Source organism: Podarcis pityusensis (genome assembly GCF_964106645.2).
Source record: "Podarcis pityusensis genome assembly, chromosome: 15".
Classification (NCBI taxonomy): Eukaryota; Metazoa; Chordata; class Lepidosauria; order Squamata; family Lacertidae; genus Podarcis; species Podarcis pityusensis.
In genome coordinates, this window is record NC_138040.1 from 16,194,238 (window position 1) to 16,215,131 (window position 20,894).

General features: G+C 47.5%; 1 protein-coding gene across 4 annotated transcripts in view; it reads right to left on the reverse strand.

The window, feature by feature from the left end:
* Nucleotides 1-897: 897 nt before the first annotated feature.
* HIP1 (huntingtin interacting protein 1) overlaps nucleotides 898-20,894 on the reverse strand; it is a 72,230-nt gene continuing 52,233 nt past the window's right edge. For all 4 annotated transcript variants that reach the window (XM_080983788.1, XM_080983785.1, XM_080983786.1 and 1 more), the window contains exons 12-31: nucleotides 16,087-16,184; nucleotides 15,740-15,812; nucleotides 14,651-14,834; nucleotides 12,744-12,832; nucleotides 12,016-12,132; nucleotides 11,796-11,897; nucleotides 11,170-11,364; nucleotides 10,861-11,008; nucleotides 10,005-10,091; nucleotides 9,629-9,736; nucleotides 9,390-9,526; nucleotides 8,523-8,633; nucleotides 8,228-8,286; nucleotides 7,698-7,791; nucleotides 6,193-6,293; nucleotides 5,928-6,033; nucleotides 5,048-5,171; nucleotides 4,214-4,275; nucleotides 3,990-4,101; nucleotides 898-3,355 (exon numbers count right to left, since the gene is read on the reverse strand). In XM_080983788.1, coding sequence (XP_080839914.1) covers nucleotides 3,336-3,355; nucleotides 3,990-4,101; nucleotides 4,214-4,275; nucleotides 5,048-5,171; nucleotides 5,928-6,033; nucleotides 6,193-6,293; nucleotides 7,698-7,791; nucleotides 8,228-8,286; nucleotides 8,523-8,633; nucleotides 9,390-9,526; nucleotides 9,629-9,736; nucleotides 10,005-10,091; nucleotides 10,861-11,008; nucleotides 11,170-11,364; nucleotides 11,796-11,897; nucleotides 12,016-12,132; nucleotides 12,744-12,832; nucleotides 14,651-14,834; nucleotides 15,740-15,812; nucleotides 16,087-16,184 — 2,127 coding nt within the window. In that variant the 3' untranslated portion in view covers nucleotides 898-3,335. The remainder of the gene's footprint in view (nucleotides 3,356-3,989; nucleotides 4,102-4,213; nucleotides 4,276-5,047; nucleotides 5,172-5,927; nucleotides 6,034-6,192; nucleotides 6,294-7,697; nucleotides 7,792-8,227; nucleotides 8,287-8,522; nucleotides 8,634-9,389; nucleotides 9,527-9,628; nucleotides 9,737-10,004; nucleotides 10,092-10,860; nucleotides 11,009-11,169; nucleotides 11,365-11,795; nucleotides 11,898-12,015; nucleotides 12,133-12,743; nucleotides 12,833-14,650; nucleotides 14,835-15,739; nucleotides 15,813-16,086; nucleotides 16,185-20,894) is intronic.

Here is a 20,894-nt window from a genome sequence, read left to right on the forward strand (position 1 = left end):
TCCTTGCTCCTTAAGCAGCGCCTTACAGAAATAAAACAGCATTTTTCATTTGCTCAGGTGAGACACCCCCCAATGAGGACTGTTGTACAAAAGGCCAAGGGCCATTATAGCACAGGGTTTACCGAACAGAACTCCTGAAGGGTGTCAGCAGCTCTTCTACATTTGACAGCTGGGACTTTCATAAGAAATTAAGTACCAGAAGGCTGGGCTAGAAGAAAAGATCCAATGAGTGAATTTCACTGAGACCCAACCCAGCCGGCACTCTGCAAGCTGCTTTGAGCAACTCCCTTGTGGAGGGAGAAAGCAGGGTATAAATGTTTAAAACAATGAACGATGGTGTGGACAAAGGTGCAGGAATGAATGTGGTGATACGAAGTGCTTCAAGGGGTTATCAGGGTGTTGAAAGCTGGGATCTGATGCTTAACCTTGAGCTCGATGCAGCTTCTAACAGCTCTATGTACTTCATATTGAGTCATTCCAAAAGCTCTGGCCCTGTTCTCCCTAACCATTACCCTTCTCTCTGTGTCATGGCCTAAGGGGGCCATTGTTAAATTCTAGCCTTCCACAATGGCACAGAATGAGAAGTCAGACATGCATATTTTTGTGTTATTCTGACCCCAAAGGCAGGACGACGGTCAGCATGCTACTCTCTCCCTGCCTTTAGCCCAACCCAGCACCCCACATATTATTTTGAACTACAACTCTCATCAGCCCCAAGCTGGAGGGCACTAGGTTGAGGAAGGCTGCTATAGGTCAACCAACTCTACTTTGGGTGCTGGTCTGGCTAGATTGTTGGGTTCACCTGATCACATACAGAGTAAGCTGGAAAAGTAAGTCTGCCCAAGGGAACACTGTGAGTCCTGGATCTCCCTCTTACAAATGACAAAGCCAACAGAACCGGGTTGAAATATTTATTTAAAAATTGAAAACACACATTCAACATATCATACAAAGGGGGGGGGGGGATCTTGTATTTAATACAATAATTAAAAAGAGAGCTGGCACCTGGGTCAACTGGTAACCTGGCCCCAGACCTGTGGTGAGTGATTTTAGTCACTTAAGGGAAACTGCTCTAATGGAAGTTTTTGTTTGACACCCCTCACCCCAATTTAGGAAAAGTTTAAAAAATAGAGGAGAAAGAGCGAGCACTGAGGAAGTCACTTTACTAGTGAGACAAAATGGCCTTTCTGCCAGGCTCAAGACATCACCCTGGCAGGCAGTCTTCTTCTGTTTTGTCCCCAACATGGGTGGCCCATCAGCCTGAAAACCTGAGGTAGTTGGGGGGGAGGGGACGGAGGGCAGAAGGGGTTGCGTAAGGGTAGTTCAGTGCCATATGGAGCCCCTTCTCCTATCATGTGCTGTGGCAGCAAGGCTGTTCCTGCTGCTTTGGAGAGAGAGGCAGGCAGCTGAGTGGCCTCATTCAAGCTGGCGGTGGGAAGAGAGGGCTATTTGGTTCTTGGGCTGCTGCCACCCAGATGGCAGGAAGGCCGGGGGCATTAACAGGCACCAGTTGGAGAGGCTGTTGGTCTAAGCAACGACTTCTTCAGAAGAACTGGAGAGGGGTAGGCAAGTCAGAGTAACTCCCAACAGGGAGAGCAAGAAACCCTGGCTCCTCTGTGGGTCCCTCCAGCCCCTGCACCCCAATGGCAGTGTGCGAAAGACAGACTGATCTTGAGTGACTTGAGGGCAAGGAGGAGGGTCTTGAACGGGCTCAGGGACACTGTGGGACACAGCGCCACAAGTCAGACTCACAAATTTCCCTGTTTTGCCTTGTCAAAGGCTGATCCTGGGCCCAGTCCAACCACCCACTCCATTGTTAGAGCTTCCAAAGTTCCCAGACTCTTTGGCAGCCCTTGGGGCCTTTTCAGATGACCCAGGAAGAATGTTACATGATGGTCACCTTTGTTTGGATTGTAGCTTGAACCCTCCCACCCTCAAGTTGAAACAGGCTGGCCTGCCGGCAAATACCAGGCGCAGGGCAGTCCCACCCGATGCAGCAGGGAGGTTCTCTGCTTCCGAGTGATTGCCCCAGCTGGAGCGAGGAGCAGGCACACATTGGATTGCCCCCAGTGGCAGGTTTTAATCTAGGGTGTACAGGTGTATCCATGCTTGTGTGTATGTGTGTTTGTTTGTGTGTGTGTGTGTGTGTGTGTGTGTGTGTGAGAGAGAGAGAGAGAGCACCCCCCCATCATGAACGAGGACAGTGCAGGGTTGCTGCCCAGATGTTTCCACTGCTGTATGGCTAATGACTCACAGTGATCACAAGGTGCCTGAGGCAGCCAGTCATGGAAGGCAGCGTCAGTTGGGTGGGGGAGAAGCCAAGTCTACAACAGGAGCCACATCGTCTTGCGTTGCTGGCTATTTCAGACTCTTGTTTGGTCCAGAGAGTGCTGACGGGTTGTGCTAATGGACTCCGTGTGAGAAAAGGGCAACTGGCCAGGTCTACGTATGAGCAGGTGGAGTCCCTCACAGAGCCCAACATGAAAGCAGCTGCTCTGGCCCCATCAGACCCTCGCCAGCTCTTCCCGCTCTGAGATTCTCAGCTGTTTATTGCTGGCTCAACACACAGTGGGCTGCTCTGAAGCAGCAGAAAGGCCTGCTTTGTTGGAGCGGGCAGCGGAGCCAGAGAAGAGAGGGGCTGTGAGGCCAAGAAGTGTTTCCTGCCTGTTACGGGATGGCCTGTGAGAAGATGGCTGCCACCCATCTCCGGGATGGACCTAATCCATCCCTTCTATGGGCACCATGGTCTGTTTGTACTGAAGGCCCTCCAACCCTGTCATCGCAGGGTGGTCAAGTGTACACACACACACACACACACACACACACTACAGTTTCAGCAGGTCCTGCCACCCTCTTGGTTCTGAGGACAAGAGGTGGCAGACAAAGAGAAGCAGCATGAGCAGAGAGATGTCACCACGGGCCCTGGTGTGGGTCGAAGGCCAAGGCTGGCAGCTCGGAGGTTGTGCAAATAAGGAAGTGAACAGAAGGTGGTGGAGGAGAGAGAGATGGAGTACGACTTTTGCAGAGAGGCTGCAAAGCTAGAACAATGCCCATGAGGCCAGTGTGGGCTTTGTGGGCTATGGCAGGCAGTGCATATGGATGCTGCTACTGTTGCTGCTATGGTGCTGGGGAGGCTCCTCACCTCCTCTCCCTGTGCCCCCTCTGCCATGGCTGCTACTATCTTCTTGACCAGCAGGGCACCCTGGCTGGCCCAAGAGAGAGAGAGGAATGTCTTTGTGGTGAGCACAGGCTTTGCGGTATGTTCCAAAGGAGTTTATAATTCGTGTTTGGAAGGAGCTGCACCAATGGATGGTGCCTCTTCTCCAGCTGTCTCCTCAGGGGGCTAGATTAGCACCTGGGCAGAGAGAGAGAGAGAGAGAGAGAGAGAGAGAGAGAGAAAGCTCTTTGTCAGGTATAGGCAACTAGGGAAGTCAAGGTATTGGTGTATGTGTGTGAAAACAACCCATAACTAACCTGCTTTTGGAATAAATCTTTCAAGCACAGTTTGGATTCAAACCTCAGCTATGGCTCCAGCTGGGGTTGCAAAGGAAGGAACAACAAAATAATTGGGAGCTCACTCAAGAGCATGCTTCCATTTCTTCCTTTGATGTTTGACACCTGGTGGTAGGTGATTGACAGGTAGGCAGCTCCGCTTACCTTCCAAATGTGGCCTATCAGAGGAGGGTGGGCTATTTCCTTACCACTGCTATAAGGTAAGGCTTTCCTTGACCCAAGATTATTATTATTTTTGGCAGGGGTGCTCCACAAATGTAATTTTGCCCTTTCTGTGGTTGCAGCACTAACTCAAGGTGTTGGGAATTGAGATGAAAGGGCCTTCAACTGTGGTTCCTTTCCCTTTGCTGGTCCTCAGTGTCTTAGCAGGAAGGAGGCTACAGGCCCAAGTTGGGAGAATTGTGGCTAGGCCAGCAAACCCAGAACCTGCTGTGGCCCAAAGGCCAGCATAGAAGCCAACAGGCCACCAGACTCACCATTCTCATCCCAGCCCTCAGCCACCCCTGCCAGTTCGTAGTGCTTCTTCCGCAGCTCTCCCAGGCGCTGGCGTTCCTTCTGCAACTGGTTCTCCAGCTCCAGGACTCGCACCTAGGAGGGAGGAGAAAGGTTTCTGGAGTGCAAGTGACCAGGCTGCAATGCATCCCCCTTCTGCTCTGCTTGGCATTCTTTACTCTCTTTTCTCCCTCCCTCCCCCAAATACCTGGGAATCCATTTCTTGACGCTTGATCTGTGTTAGCGTTATGGCGGAGAAGTCCATGCTGTCTGCAGGGGGAGAACACATAAGTTTACTCTCATTAATGGTAGCATGGAAGTGCAGGACTCATCCCTTCCCACATTGTGCTGAGAACTGCCTGGCATCTGGTGAGCCCAGCTGTGCTTCCTGTGGGACTCAAGCAGCCAGATGAATAAGTCAAAAAAGAAAGAGAGGCTGTAACTGAACTGAATGAAAAACAGAGACAGCTACCCCTCTGTCTTAGAGAAACAGGTGCCTACAGGAGGTGCCTACCTAGAAGCATCTTAAAAAGCAGAGACATCACCTTGCCAACAAAGGTCTGTATAGTTAAAGCTATGGTTTTCCCAATAGTGATGTATGGAAGCGAGAGCTGGACCATAAAGAATGCTGATTGTTGATGCTTTTGAATTATGGTGCTGGAGGAGACTCTTGAGAGTCCCATGGACTGCAAGAAGATCAAACCTATCCATTCTTAAGGAAATCAGCCCTGACTGCTCACAGGAAGGACAGGTCCTGGAGCTGAGGCTCCAATACTTTGGCCACCTCATAAGAGAAGACTCCCTGGAAAAGACCCTGATGTTGGGAAAGATTGAGGGCACAAGGAGAAGGGGATGACAGAGGACGAGATGGTTGGACAGTGTTCTCGAAGCTACCAGCATGAGTTTGACCAAACTGCGGGAGGCAGTGGAAGACAGGAGTGCCTGGCGTGCTCTGGTCCATGGGGTCATGAAGAATCGGAGACGACTAAACAACAACAACAGGAGGGAAAAGGGATCTCCAACTTCAGTTTCAGAAACTGACCTGTCTCCTGAATTTGTGACATTCCTGACTTGGTGGTAGCCACCACCCTGGCTGTCGCCTGGTTGACTCCCCGGGAGGCGGTCTGGAGCTTGCTGAGGTTTGCGCTGTCTTTATCTGCTTTCACCTGGCAGATCAAAGAGGAGAATCAGTGGCTTCTTTGCAGGTGGGAGAAAAGGATTCTACGTGCCACATGTGGTGGACAAAGCAAGTGATCTGCAACGTGCTGCTCCAGATGTTACAAAAAAGAAAGGGCAGATCCCCTGCTGGTTGGGAAGAGAGCAAGCAAAGGCCCCCAGCGCAACTCTATGCCATCCTAGAAGAAAAGCTCAAACACCAGGCACCATGGGTGGTCCTAGACTATATCCTCAGGAGCAAAACACTCATGAAATGCACTCTTGCCCACCCAAAGCCCCCTACTGGTTTCTTCTCCCCACTTTTAGAAACTTTATGGAAGTGGGATCCTGAGACATTAAACTGGCTTTTCCAGAAAAGCCTTTGGATGATTGTCTATGCAGGAGGAGCACCCAAAGCGGGAAGCTTTAACAATTGATTTGTGATGGGGTTCCAGCTGCAGATGTACTTAAGATGGAAGGAAGCCATGGATCATTTTGGTGAGGAAACATCACCATGCCACAAATGGGTCCTACTGGCTCAGTTGCTTTGCCACTGACAGCAGATGAGAAAGAAAGCGCTGGTGGCAAATGGAGCAGGACACTGCCAGTCAAACGGCTGTTGGCATCCTGACTGCCCAGGAAAGCCTATTAAGCTTATTCATTCCTTGTATGACTGGCTGTTCCTGCAGCAGGGGGTTGGACTAGATGACCCTTTGGACCTCTTCCAACTCTATGGTTCTAAGGAGGTATCACAAGGCAGTCCCTACCTTTGATGCAGCAACTAGTTGGGCTGTGCTTGCTGCAATTTCATGTGAGCAGACCATGAGCTCCTCAAACTTCCCCTTGCCTTGAACCACGAGGTCAGCAGCATCTCTAGGGAAAGATGCGAAAGGGATGTTAGAGCGCCACCCCTCACATTCCAGGGCTACAAGCTGCAGCCCCTCATCGCAGCACTGCCTAGCTCGCAGGCCAACAGTAGGCTATGAAGTAACCCCAGGGGTGTCTGCTGCCTTTTCTCCCCCAAACACTTACACCAGCACAGTTGCTCCCCAGCCAACAGCCTTGGAGGCAGAAATCAGCCCCTCCGTCCACCGGGAATTTCTGGCGTAAAACTCCTTGGGGGATGCTGCTCCCTAGATGAGAAGAGGAGTGAGATCTAAGCATTGCCAGGAATAGCTGAAGAATAGTTCATTCTGTCTCTCTCAATTGTCACCAGAAGCTCTGCACCCACCACAGGGCCACAGAGGTCAGCGCAACGCACTCCATTCACAGCCTTCTAGCTTCCACGGCTGTGAGCTTCAGCCTGAAAGTGGAGTGGCAGCTGCCTTATACCAGGTTAACCCTTGGTGCACCTTGCTCAGTATTGCCTGCCCTTACCAGCCTTCAGCTAGCCAGGGCTTCCAGGCAGGGAGTCTTTCCCAGCTCTGCATGTGAACTCAGGATCTTGTGCATGCAAATCAGGTGCTCCACCACTAAGCCACAGCCTTTCCTGGGGTGCGCAGAGAGGTAAGAGCCACCATACAGACCACCTTTAGATTTTCCAGAACCTGGTGGTGTTCACTGGAGAACAAACAACCTGCTTTCTGTTTTACTCTTCTCCCTCCCTCCTCTCTCTCTTGCCTATGTTCTGAGGTTAGGTAAAAGGCTCTGAAAAGGGTATCTTGATCCCAAAGGGAACTCTGGACACAAACATTCCCTCAGAATGAACAGGCAAGAATATATGTGAGTTATGAACTCTCCTTCTAACGAGTTACCAAGTGATGTAGCATCTGGACCTGCACCCTGACTGATGTCAAAAAATTGTTTCATTGGCAAGGTGGGAGCTGCATGTACCCTCTGTAAGAGTGACCATGGGATGCCCAGCTATGCTCCACTTGCCACACCTGTCCCATTTCATCTGAGTTTTAGTTCTGGTTTTTTTGCTATGCAACCCTATTTATCCAGCATTGCACCTTTGAAAGACTGGTGTTTTCAAAATTTTATGTATACTGCTTTGAGAGGCTTGATCTAATAATTACAACACAGTTCTCTAAATAAAGCAAATTAGTTTAACTTGCACAGTAGTATGAATTGTGTTCATGTGGGCCGATTCTCATACTCCTTTGTTAACTCCACATTGATAGCAATGAGAAAACAGAACCCCTGTGGGGGTCCCCTATCATCCACCATTCCAGCATCCTATTTAAGAGCTAAAAATCCATCTGTCTCCTAGGCCCCTATTAACACTTGGAAGAGAGGCACGTAAGATAGCGAGAGGCTGCAGCTAGGTCCCAGAAAGCCGTCTCATTTTATCATCGTCCATCCAGCTGCCCAAGGGATTGGAGTGCTGTTAGCATGAACACAACACACCCCTTCAACAACTCAGGAGCACACTGGAACAATGGCACTTTCCTGCCCCACCTATAATCAAGGAGAGGAGTATGTTTTATGTAAACAACACCACAGACTGACAGCATCTGGGGCACAGCAGTGACAAGAAGGCATGCTGAGTGAGAAGCCCACATTCCCAGCTTGCAAGGCTGACACTGCTGACTCACCCTTCCACTCTCCACAATCTCCCGCTGGAGGTCCTTGGAAGCCTTGACCAGAATCTGGATGGCCTGCATTAAGCCTGTGCAGGAGCCCAGAATCCTGTAAATCACAAAGGGTTGGCTGTGCAGTGTCTGCTTACATCCAAAGCATATGGGCTCCACTGTAAAAGTCCCAGAGGCCCCCTCCCCACATTGTTGAGCAAAAACCACTTGCCAGGTAGAGGAAGCACAGCAGTCAAGGAATGAGCAGGCACCCTTCTCTGGCTCCAAGATGATAGCAGACTAACCCTTTCTTTTGAGGACAGACAGCCTTCACCAACCTGGTGCCACCAGGCAGCTGTAGTGGCTGGGACTGATGGGAGTTGTAGTCCAAAACAGCTGGAAGGTGCCAGCTTGGCCACGGCTGCTCTAAGCATGCTGTCCTGAAAACGGTGTGTCGGAGTGGGGTGGGGAGGAAGAGGTGTGCCAATGGTGCCCAGAAAAAAATCCAGGCAGGGAGGAGGGAAAGGCAGCTGGTGCCAGGCTTCCATACCAACCTCTCGTTGACCTCAAGCTTGGCTCCAGTGTCTCCCGCCCGTGACTTGCTCAGCATCTCCTGTGTTGACAAGGGTGGTGGGGAGAGAGTGGGGTGGGTGTCAGAGCTACAGGATGAACAGCGTTAGCCCACTGTCACTTATACAGCAAAGCTGAGAACCAGCCACCCCTAGCATGGCACGGAACTGGAACTGAAATCTAATCCCCTGCCCTGGAAAAGAAAACATTATTCCTCCTTCTTTTTGAAGGAATCCCACTGGGCAAACAGGAAGCCGATCCTCCTCTCTCTCATCTCACCTCAATTCTGGAAGCTGCCATCTCAATTGCTGCTGCTGTGGCTGCCAACTCCTTGTCCACCAAATCCCCGAGTTCCTCCTGCTTGATGTCCAGGCCCTTGGGGCGCAGGTCCTGCAACAGAGCAGAGGGTGACCTACAAAGTTGCTGCCTTCTCTTGTATCCCCCACTGCCTCATATCAACTTCATCTTCAGAGGAGCTCACTAGGTGTAGGGAACAGGATCCTTCCATTTGTCGCTGTCAACCGCATTCTGTCGCCTGGTACCAGCGGCATCACATGAACTGCTTTTGCCTGCGTGGATGGTCAGTTGATCCCTGCAATCCCCTTTTGAGGCCAGCAGCATCTTTCCCTGCCCTGCACAATGTGGGCAGGTGGGTGTGGCTTGGCCTGGACAAATGAGGAGGTCTGACAGGCCTACAGAGGCCTGTGGGGTAGAGGTTCCCCACCACTATCCTGGTTCTATACTTTGGGAGGAGCCAGCAACATGGACTCACTGAGCAGAGTTGGAAGGGACCCCAAGGGTCAACTAGTTCAACCCCATGCAATGCAGGAAAAGGTTCCTTGGAGGAGATCCACTCTGGGCTTGCAACCCCAACCAATGGCAGCCAATGTGCTGTAGTGCTTAAGAGTGTTGGGGCTAGAACCTGGGAGACCAGGGTTCAAATCCCTGCTTGGCCACAAAGCTCAATGGGTGATGTTGGGGGTAAGTCAGTCTCCCAGCCTAACCCAACTCACAGGTTGTTGTGAGGATAAGGGAGAGAACCACACCTTGACAAAAAGGTGGGATTACAAATGCAACAAACAAACAAACAAACAAACAAACAAACAAACAAACCTTTTGCCTTCCCCAAACCATACAGCAACTCACCTCTCCAATGGCAGTGATCCGCCCAAGACAGTTCCTGACGGCTGCGCAGTTGGCACTCTCCAAAGAGGCTTTGTCCTTCAGGGTGCCCAAGTAGCACAAGGCCTCACTGCCACACTGCCTGCAGGCTTCCAACAGCACTGGAAACATGCAAAGGGAAAAGGCTCCACTCAGGCCCTGCATGACCTAGGAAGGCACCTGTTTCTGTCCTACCCTTTTCCTGGCCAGAGGCAGGTACTCACTGTCTGCAGCCTCCATGGGGGCCATGTGTGAAGTGGCGCTTGCCTGGACGATGGTGTCGCCAACCAGGTGGCCAAAGAGAGCCACGTGTGACAACAAGCTGCTCACATCTAGGAAGGGAGAAGAGAACACATGAGACCAAGCACAGGTGATCCTCCCAGGCTCATTGAGATCTTCTAAGAGAAATACCGCCAAGTGCTTCTGCCACAATGCCCACCTTTTACTTTTCCAAAGCAGAGTGGAAAAGAAAATGCCACTGACAAATGGGTGTAGCTGCTGACATGAGGGGGGTGGCTCTCAGGGTGTCCCACTTCCATGCTGCTTGTCCTACATGGGGCCTGTTGCCTGGGCAGTTGGAAACAGCTCCAAGTTTCTTACCTGACTGGTTGGAGAGGTACTGGGTGCATGCCTCCTGCAGCCGCTCTACACACTCGGATGCCGCAGAGGTCCTGGATAGAAGGTAATCTACACAGCACACAAAATAAAGGAAGCATTGAGTACAACTCTATTAGGAAGTGCAACTGGAAGAAGGCCTTAAAAGCTGATTATGTACAACCCAGCAATGAGGGTTGTCTTGACTTCCTCCTTGGCTTGGGCTTCTCCTTTTCAGAATTCATTTTAGTTTATAACCTGCCTTTAAATTATTATCCCCCCCCCAAAAAAAAAAGAAATAAAGAACTTAAGAAGAGTCTGCTGGGTAAGACCAAAGTGGGCCCATCTAGTCCAGCATCCTGTTCTCACAGTGGCCAACAAGATGCTTCTATTGGGAAACTCACAAGCAGGATTTGAGCACAAAAGCAACCACTCTTGTGGTTTCCAGCACCTGGTATTCAGAAGAATAACTGCCTCCAACTGGGCAGGCAGATCATAGCCAGTATGCCTAATAGCCATCAATGGCCCTCTCCTTCTCCTCCTTGAATTTGTCTAATCATCTTTTAAAGTACTCTAAACTGGTGGCCATCACTGCCTCCCGTAGGAGGGAGTTCCATAGTTTAATGACTGATTGATTGAAGGGAGGTGCAGAGTGACTAGAAATTATTCTGTCTCTGGTAACTGAAGCCATGGCTTCTCCAACTTCAGCAGGAACTGCCCACAGTTGTAAGTTGCTGAGCAAGTCTAAGGTGTCCCCTGGAAGCATGAGGGTCAGAAGCAAGCTTTGGTTGCAGGCGGGCTCTGACCACGGAAATCTCTGCTGAAGGAAGGGGGTGAGGGGCCCCAGGCCTGCTTGGCTGACCTGCGGAGCTCGTGCAGCTGACATGTGTGGGGTCCTCGATTCGGTTCAGGGCATCCTGCACCATCTGCTCAGCTTCCCTCGTGGCGCACTGCAGGAGGGCAAACTGCTTGTCCAGGAGCTGCTGCTGGAGGGCCTGTGTGTTGCTCTCCTGAGGGCAGAGGAAGAGAGGCTAGACTTCCGCTCTTGGTCTACTCGTGGAGCAGCGGAAGAAGAGCCTGGGGTTGCCCTCCATGAACCCCTACCACACAAAGAGCCTCTTGGGCTGTTCCTGGCTAATCACCACCATCTCACCTCCAATCCACCTCTTACCCTTTCCTCCAGAGAGCTCCGTAGCTCCTCTGCTGCTTTGCCGCTGTCCTCCTTCTCTCTCTGCAGAGTGGCCTTCAGCTGCTGCACTTCGGCCTGCAAATCAGTCAGCTGCTGGTCACGCTGGGCCACAGTCTCATTGAGGGTGGCTGTCTCCAGCTGCAGGCTGGCCAGCTGAGTGCTGTGCGCTGCTTCGGCCTAGCCAGCAGGTAGACCAAAAAAAAAAAAAAAAAAAAGTAAAGAAAAAAGAAAGGAAGAGAAAAGGAGAGGTGAGGTGAGGTGAGGGCTTCTCAACTTTGCCTAAACTGCACCAGTCCTGCAGGAACCTTCTGCGTCCCCAGGGCACCCAGGGGATGTATCAGTCCTGCCTTCCACCCACAACTGGGCCAACCCAGCCTCTTGCTCCCCTCCTTCTCCCAACTGCCTTTTCTGCTTCCACTTCTGTTGCTCGTGGTGGCTGCAGCCCCAACAGCTGGTGTTCCCTGTGCCATTATGGCAAAGCGAGGAGAAGTCATACAGAAGACTTGTTGTGTGTGTGTGTGTGTGTGTGTGTGTGTGTGTGTACACACACACACACACACAACTTCCGCTGGGGCCTCTGAGGAAGAGGCCAGGCTGGAGAGTCTCACCTGTGCGCTGGACTCAATGGTGCTTCGGAGGGTCTGGAGTTCCTGTTTGCTGACAATGAGCTCCCTCCTCAATGCTTCCAAGACTTCCACCTGCTCCTGAGTCTGTGGAAAGAAAAGAAGAATGCTGATGCCCTTTCCCATCAGGTTTCTCCAACAGACATTCTGAACTCCCTTTCTCTTCTCCCTCAGCTGAAGCTCCCCCCTCTGCCCCCCTGCTCACCTTCCGCTGGGCCTGCTCACTCAGCCGCTGGAAGGAGTCCTCCAGCTCTTTCTTATCCCGCTCCACGTCACCTTGGACCTGCCTGGCCACTGTCACCTGCTTGGTCACCTCAGCATTCTAAGGAACAGGAAGAGGGAGGCAAAGGAAGAAAAGGACGTGGGTTCAGCCACTTGGGCTCATGGGCGTAACTGTCCCTCCTTCCCATCTTCAGTGGCACCAGTGAATTTCCCTTGCCCCCTCCCTCTAAGTCTTATGCAGTGGAAGCACATTGCAGCAAATCCCCCGCTGGGCCCAGTCTCCATCTTTGCCGAGAGGGTTATGCTGTTGACTTGGCTCCTCAGCCACTGACTGACTTTTGAGAGATTCATCAAATTCCTTTCTCATTCCAGGTAAAACTGTGAATTTTGCTCAGTACAACGCAGAAACATACCAAAGTGCTCTCTCTCTCTCTTCCTAGCTACTGGTTTCCTAGGTAGTGCTGAAGAGAAATGATAAAAGCTGTAAGTGGAAATCTAAGCAAATGCATAGATAGCTGACCCAGAAAGGGTGTGGAAATCCTAACAAAAGGAAGGCAGTGGTTCACAGCTACTGAATCTTAACTGACTTAACAGGGCCATCGTTAGGGTGCTTCAGCAGATGCAATCCCATCTTGTTGCATGAAGTCAGAGGAAGTGACACCCCTCAACTCTCTAGTACCAAGAAGTGAAGGAAGAACAATGCAGGGTTACCTTGCGCAGGAGGTCTGCGTGGTTCTGCACCAGCTCGCTGTACTTTTCCTTCAGCTTTGTGTATCGCTGCTCTGTAGCTTGTGCTTTCCCTGTAGCAGAAACAGACAAGGGCGATGACTTGGTGGCTAGGGTGAATTAGCCATGTATTTTTGCAGGAAGGGATCAATTTCTTATGTTATTAGCCCACTTGATTTTCTTACCAGAGCCAGGGCTTTTTCGGCTGTGGCTCCAATCTGGTGGAACGCTAGGGCCCTGCGGGACTTGACATCTTTCCGCAGGGCCTGCAAGACAGAGCTGTTCCACCAGGCCTTTGGCCAGGGCACAGCCTGACTCCCTCCTTTGGCAATCTTCACAGAACTCTAGCCCAATGGTTGCCATCAATTTGATTTGAATTAATTTTATAATGAAATGATTTTAGAATGTTGTATTATTTTATTGTTGTTAGCCGCCCTGAGCCCAGCTTCGGCTGGGGAGGGCGGGATATAAATAAAATTTATTATTATTATTATTATTATTATTATTATTATTATTATTATTATACAAGTTTCGAACTGTTACAGACAGAAACTGGAACCCAGGTTAGCTAGGTTAAATGAACCGACATATTCTTTCACGGCTGTTATGAAGACATAGTTTTAATTGACTTGTGGTGTGTTAATTCTTGCTCATTTTAATCGCCCGTGTGTTTGTGCTTGCAAGTTGCTATCCACCCTGAGCCTTCAGGATCAGAAGCAAAGCAAACGGGCAATCAAGTTGCCACCCATATGACCAATTGCAGCTGGTAACATTTTGACTTGGAGGGCTACAATTCTTAACTTTGCTGTTTTCATGACAATAGGACTTGTACAGCACTTATTTAGGAAATAAGGAAACAACACAAATCCTAAAAATGAAGGGGGGGAAAAAAGCTCCTTAAAGCAGGAAACACTCCCTGTTGGTCCTTTGGCTTTCAGGACCAACTCTGAACATGCTCAGAAAGAATGTATGGTTCTTCTAGGCCAGTTGGCTGTTTTTGAAGCAGTCCTTCCATATCTGCTATAGTGAATGTGCTGGACAGGCCTCATAGCAACAAATGGAATGAGCGCTTTCCTACTAGGGTTGACTTTCTGGCCATCCAGAATGGTGCCTCTGGGGCTGGTCAGGGGGTGCTGGTTGCCAGGAGCTGAGGCGGCCTCGGAGTAAGCAAGCAAGCAGACGAGGGAGCCCAGCCAGTCCACCAGCCCTTGAAGTTGGTAGTGGACAGAAAAGTCCCAGGCCCCTGTGGAGAGGTGTGAGGAGGCATCTCTCTTTGGAGGCGGGGGGGGGGGGCAACTCAGAGACCAGTGGCGGCAGCAGTGGCTGCCCAGAGGACTTCCACCCAGCCGCCCAGAATGGCTGGGGAACTCAGCCAGATGGGCGGGGTATAAATAATAAATTATTATTATTATTATTCCAATGAGAGGGGAGAGGAGGCTAAGAGAACACTCTCCAAGGGAAGGTGTTCGAAAAAGGGTGAGAGACTGCCAGTATTGCAGGCAAGGGGTGACATAAATGGGCTCCTGAACCCACAGCGATGTCGCAGAAAGAATGCTGTTGGTCAAGGGAGCCGTGGACTCAAAAAGGTTGAAAACCTCTGACTTAAGAGACACACAGGAGGGACTTTTTGTTGCCATAGTTAAACTTTTGGGTGAGGACTGGCTGATTGCTGACTGACCAGAGAACAGGAGACTGACATAAACGTCTCTTTAAGTTCAGCATGTGTGTGGGAAAGGAAAGAGTGTGTGGTTTTGAGATTTTCAGGATTTTTTAAAATAAAAAAAACTGCTTGACATTTTCAGCAGGAGGGCTATGCCCCGGTGTACCAGCCCCCACAGCCCCAGATGGGAGACTTGGTGCTGGGGCTGCCATTCAGCCCTCTGCCTGCTCACTCTCTATCTCCGTGAGGCTGCGCTGGGCTTTCTCCGTGTCCTCGTGCCGCTTTTTCAACTCGTCCAGCTCTGTGCGCAGGAAGTCGCTCTCGTCCAGGGCCTGTTGCTTCAGGTGCTGCTGCTCTGCCAGCTCCGCCTCCAGCTCGTTGATGCGCCCCTTCAGTTGCTGCACCAGGCGGTGGCTCTGCAGGGCCCACAATGGAGAGGGGAGGGGATTAGGGGACCCGCTGACAAGATTTGTGGGGGGTCAGGAGAGGGTACACAGTCTTGGCTGGGGAGGCCAAGTGAAGCAGGTCACAGAGCACCCCCAAAACAAATTAAACAAGGACTGCACATCAGACGGAAGGGGCACCCCTGAGTTTGGGACATCTCCACATTCAGAAAATGCCTCCCCTATAATTGTGATCAGCTGAGGTGCACGTGTACACACGTGTGTGTTTACAATGTTAAATGGCTACAACCCCCAACAACACATCTGTTTCTTAGTCTTGGGCTGTGAGCTGCAAGTGCTGTCCTCACAGTCCAGCAGCCTGGACCATCCTGACTATTGATCGCTCCTGCCCTCCCCCCCCCCAAAAAAAACACTTGCTGATGGATGGACACTCCCTGCAACCTGCTACCCTCCAGGAGCTGATGTGAGTTGTAGTCCAAAACATCTGGAGGGCACCAGGTTGGGGAAGGCCAGCATGCTGTTTTGCCTCTGTTCCCAGTGACACTTAGCAGATTTGTCTGCCCATTATTTGAGGTAACCCAAACAAGAGACAGAGAAGAGAGGCAGGAACTGAAAGAGGTAGTGGTGGCCACATGGAGCTTGGCTCCGGGTTGCTCTTGTGTCTGCAAAAAGAGACGTCATTTCCCCAGGTCTTGCTGATGCAGCATTTTGGACTTGTGAAACCCTTTACAACTTCTGCCTTGATATTAAAAACAGTGGAGGCTATGTGTGCAATTGTCCTACCCCACCATCTAGGATTCTCCTGTTTTGCCCTGCAAACCTCCCTTCCTGAGAGCTGGGCTCTGGCCCAGAGATAGGTGCCAGTCTGAAAGGCACCTTTCATGCGTTACCAACAGCAACGGGGACATTTCATTCACCTCGGCCTTGAAGTTCTTCAGCTCATCCTTGAGGGTGCTGATCTCCCTGTGCAGCTGCTCAATTAGCCGGTCCCTGGAAAAAGGGAGAGATAGGTTGGTGTCGTGTTTTCAATCTGTCAGGAGGACAGATAGCATTCATTTAAAAAAGCCCCTCACTCAGGACCATGGGAGCAGACTCAAATCTAGAAGAGATGGGGGCATTCCATGACCCACCAAACCCCCCAGACTGATCATCTAAGCCATTAACACACAAACACAGTGTACCTTGGATGCAATTAAAGCGTGCAATGATGATGAAAGCCTCTAACAAAGGAAGGAAGGGCATTCAGAGAAGAACCCTCACTCACTTGTCATCCTTGGTCATCCCATTCTGGCTGTTAAAGTTGAACGGATCATTGCTGAATGAACTGCCAAAGAGGTCATCAAACTTATTGTCAAAGAGACTCTGAAAGAGGAAGAAGAGATGGAGGCTGTTAGCTCCATTCAAGAGCTGGGAGGGTCTTTGCTAGGGTCCTTAGAAGGTGGCAATAATTGCAATATTGAAAGGATGCAGCTTTAACAATGTTCTGACCTCCCTCTCTCCTGTATTGTCAGAGCAGAGGCTGCTTGCTGAAGGAAAAGACTGGCGCGAAAGGGAAGGGAAACACCTGGGAGACTTCAGCTTGTGTCCTGAGCTTGTGCTTGCTCCTCCCACTGCTCAGGTATTTAGCTGGGAGCCACCAGCCAGTGGCATGAGAGCTAAAAGGTTCTCAGCTAGTATAAAATTTAAAATACTAACAGATGCAAAGGAAAGAGGTGGATTTGCCCTGCCAGACCTTAAACTTTATTATGAATCAGCAGCTTTTTGCTGGTTGAAAGAATGGCTACTTCTTGAAAGCACTGACATTTTGGACTTGGAAGGTTTTAATAATGTATTTGGATGGCATGCATATCTATGGTATGATAAGGTCAAAGCACACAAAGCATTTAGAAACCATATTGTCAGGAAAGCGCTATTTAATGTTTGGTTAAGATATAAGGATTTGCTAGAAAACAAAACCCCAAGGTGGCTGTCACCAATGGAAGCGAAAGCCTTGAAAAAGGCCAATATGGAGGTCAAATGGCCGAAATATTGGGAAATTTTGGAACAAGACGGAGATAGACTGAAATTGCAGAGTTTTGAAAAACTAAAAAACAAAGTGCGAGACTGGCTTCATTATTATCAGATAATGGAGGCATTTAAATTGGACAGGAAAATTGGCTTCCAGGTGGAAAGATCCAAATTAGAAACAGAATTGTTAGAACCCAAAACTAAGAATCTGTCAAGAATGTACAACTTGCTGCTGAAATGGAATACTCAGGATGAAACGGTAAAATCGGCTATGATTAAATGGGCATAGGACGTTGGACATAATATTATGTTTGCTGACTGGGAACAGTTATGGACCACAGGTATGAAATTTACGGCATGTAATGCCTTAAGAGAGAATATTATGAAAATGATATACAGGTGGTACATAACCCCAGTCAAGCTTGCAAAAATCTATGACTTGCCCGATAACAAATGTTGGAAATGTAAAGAAACTGAAGGTACGTTTTTTCACCTTTGGTGGACGTGCCCAAAGATTAAGGCTTTCTGGGAAATGATATATAATGAATTAAAAAAGGTATTTAAGTATACCTTCCCTAAGAAACCAGAGGCCTTTCTCCTGGGCATAGTCGGCCAAATGGTGTTAAAAAAGGATAGAACTTTCTTTATGTATGCAACAACAGCAGCAAGAATACTCATCGCAAAGTATTGGAAGACACAAGAACTTCCCACGCTGGAGGAATGGCAGATGAAACTTACGGACTATATGGAATTGGCGGAAATGACTGGTAGAATCCGTGACCAGGGAGAAGAGTCAATGGAAGAAGATTGGAAGAAATTTAAAGATTATCTTCAGAAACATTGCAAAATTAAAGAATGTTAGAGTGATGTTGGATTGAAAATAAGCGGTTTCCAGATGTACAGGTTAAAGTTAATGATAGACTAAGAATAAAGATTAGGATTAAAGATGTTTAAAGAAATGGAAAATTGACACTAAGAGGAAAAATTTTAATGTTATATGATACTAAGACTAAAGATCAGGTTTAAAGAAGTTGAAGTTATATATTTCAATATCTTATTAAAGCGAAAGATTGGGATTAAAAAAGTGGAAAAGAAACTGCTGGACAAACAACTTGGATTGGAATACAAAAGAGGGAGGTATGAGGAAGTCCAGAAAATAAGTAACTTAAAAATGGAAATGGAAAAGAGATATTGTTTTTAATTGTTTTGTTTTTTGTTCTTTTACTGTTGAATCTTGTTTTTTTGTGTGTTTTTGTTATATGTATTGTGTATGTTTTTCTTTTCTCTCTTTGTTGTTCAAAACTTTAATAAAAATTATTAAAAAAATAATAAAAATAAAAGGTTCTCAGCTAGTGGATCAGCCAGCAGCCGAAAAATCCCTGTTGGCCCTTCGCTCCCTACAAGAATTTTTTGACCTCAACCTAAGTGAAGAAAGAGGTTTAAGTGTAGTGTGGGATGCCAGCAAGGCAGCAATGTGAAGTTTTTTAATTCAGCAAGGTGCTTTTCATAAAAGGGAAAGGAGAAAAAAGAAGCAGGAGATATCACATGCCTTATTGAAGAAGGAGGAGTTAATCACAAAACCAAAGGATAAAGATATATCTCAAGCGATTAAACTCCAGCAAGCACAATTTTTATGTTAGTTAATAAAGAGATTGAGCTGAAAATTAAATTAATGAAACAGGAAAAAAAATGAATTTGCTAATAAACCTGGTAAACTGCTAGCATGACAACTTAAAAAAGAAAAGAATAAGACAATAAATAATATTGTAGATGAGGATAAGCATCTGACTACCTCAAAAGAGATAAGGAAAGCGTTTGACAAATTTTATACTTGACTATACTGCTGTGAGAAAGAGGACTTTGAGAAAATGGACTGTAGCATATCCTGAGTATCTAAGGAAAACTGTCAAAGTCTGAATGCACCCATACTGATATCAGAATTGCAAATGGCTATAAACGGAATGATGGGAAAAGCACAGGGGCCAGATGGACTTACTGCAATTTATTATAAAAAGTTCCAGGATGCACTTGTAGAACCACTTAAGGACATCATGAATACAATTTTGGAGACTGGAGTAATCCCAGTGTCATGGAAGGATGCATTCATTACCTTGATCCCCAAACAAGATAATGACTTAACAAAGACTAAAAATTACAGACCTTTTTCATTACTGAACTATGATTATAAACTATTTCCTACAATTTTAGCTAATAGACCGAAAAGGACACTAACTGAGTCAGTCCACAGAGACCAAGCCAGGTTTTTACCAGGCTGACAAATGAAGGACAATATAAGAAATAAGAAATGTAATTAATTTAATAGAGTATTTGGAAGTGAGAAATGAAAAACAGGCTGCTCTAATCTTTCTAGAGGTGGAGAAAGTCTTCAATAACATTTCATATTCATTCGTGATCAAGGTTTTAGAGAAAATGGAAATAGGTAACTCTTTCCTAGCAGGAATTAAAGCAATCTATACTGATCAATCCGTAAATATTAATACAGTGGTGCCTTGCAAGACGAAATTAATCCGTTCTGTGAGTCTCTTTGTCTTGCGGTTTTTTCGTCTTGCAAAGCACGGCTATTAGCGGCTTAGCGGCTATTAACGGCTTAGCGGCTATTAACGGCTTAGCGGCTTTAAGAAAAAGGAAACAAACTCGCAAGAACTCACAAGACGTTTCGTCTTGCGAAGCAAGCCCATAGGGAAATTCGTCTTGCGGAACGACTCAAAAAACGCAAAACCCTTTCGTCTAGCGAGTTTTTCGTCTTGCGAGGCATTCGTCTTGCGGGGCACCACTGTAAATAATATTATTTCAGACAAATGTCCAATAGAAAAAGGAACAAGACAAAGCTGTCCCCTGTCTCCCCTGTTGTTTATGGCATCAGAAATATTGCTTCAGAATATAAGGAGAAATAGGGAAATTAAAAGGATTGAGGTGGGACATAGAGTTTAAAAAATCAAGGGCATTTGCTGATGATGTGGTATTGACACTTTGGAGAGCATTCCCAAAGCATTAGAAGAAATTAAAAGGTTTGGAAAACTGGTGGGTTTTAAAGTAAATTCAGATAAAACCAAAATGTTGGTCAAAAACATGGATGAGCAGTCAATTTTAAAATATTTTTTTAGAAAGGATGTCTGGTCTGCAAATAGGTAAAAAAGTTAGATATTTGGGAATTTGGCTGTCAATAAGAAATCTCAACCTATTTGAAAATAATATTAAATTATTAAGAAAGAAAGAAAGAAAGTTGGAGATATGGGGGGATGAAACTCCCTGTTAGGTAGAATTTCAGCCATTAAAATGAATTTATTGCCTAGGATGTTGTTTTTATTCCAATCAATCCCAACTGCAAATAATTTAAGCTGCTTCAAAGAATGGAAAAAATATATTTCTAAATTCATCTGGCAGGGGGAAAAGCCAAGAATTAAACATAAAATTATGACAGATATAAAAGAAAGAGGAGGCTTTGCTCTGCCAGACTTGCAAATGTACTATGAGGCAGCTTGTTTGTGTTAGTTAAAAGAATGGATTGTAATTAACAATGCAGACATCCTAGATTTAGAGGATCATGATTTAGAATTTGGCTGGCATGCATATCTTTGGTACGGGAAGGCTAAAATCTGTAAGAGTTTTATGAACCACATTCTTAGGAAGAATCTGTATAGAGTCTGGGAGAAATATAAAAATCTGCTGGAAAGAAAAACACCTTTATGGCTATTACTCATTGAAGCAATTACAATTAAGAGATTTAATATGGATAGACAATGGGCAACTTACAGGGAACTCCTGAATTTTACAGTGTGTGTGGGGGGGGGAGGGGAACCCAAACTGAAATCAATGGAAAGCCTAGGGATCCAAGTTACTGATTGGTTGCAATATCACCAGTTACATGATAAATTACAGAGAAAGAATGGATTTTTGGACCAAAGCTCACAATTTGAAAAAGCTGTTTCAAAATAAGGATAAACTTCTGTCTAAAATGTATAATCTTCTATTAGCATGGGAAACAAAAGACGAGCTGGTTAAAGCTTCAATGACACACTGGGCAATTGATATAGGACACAATAG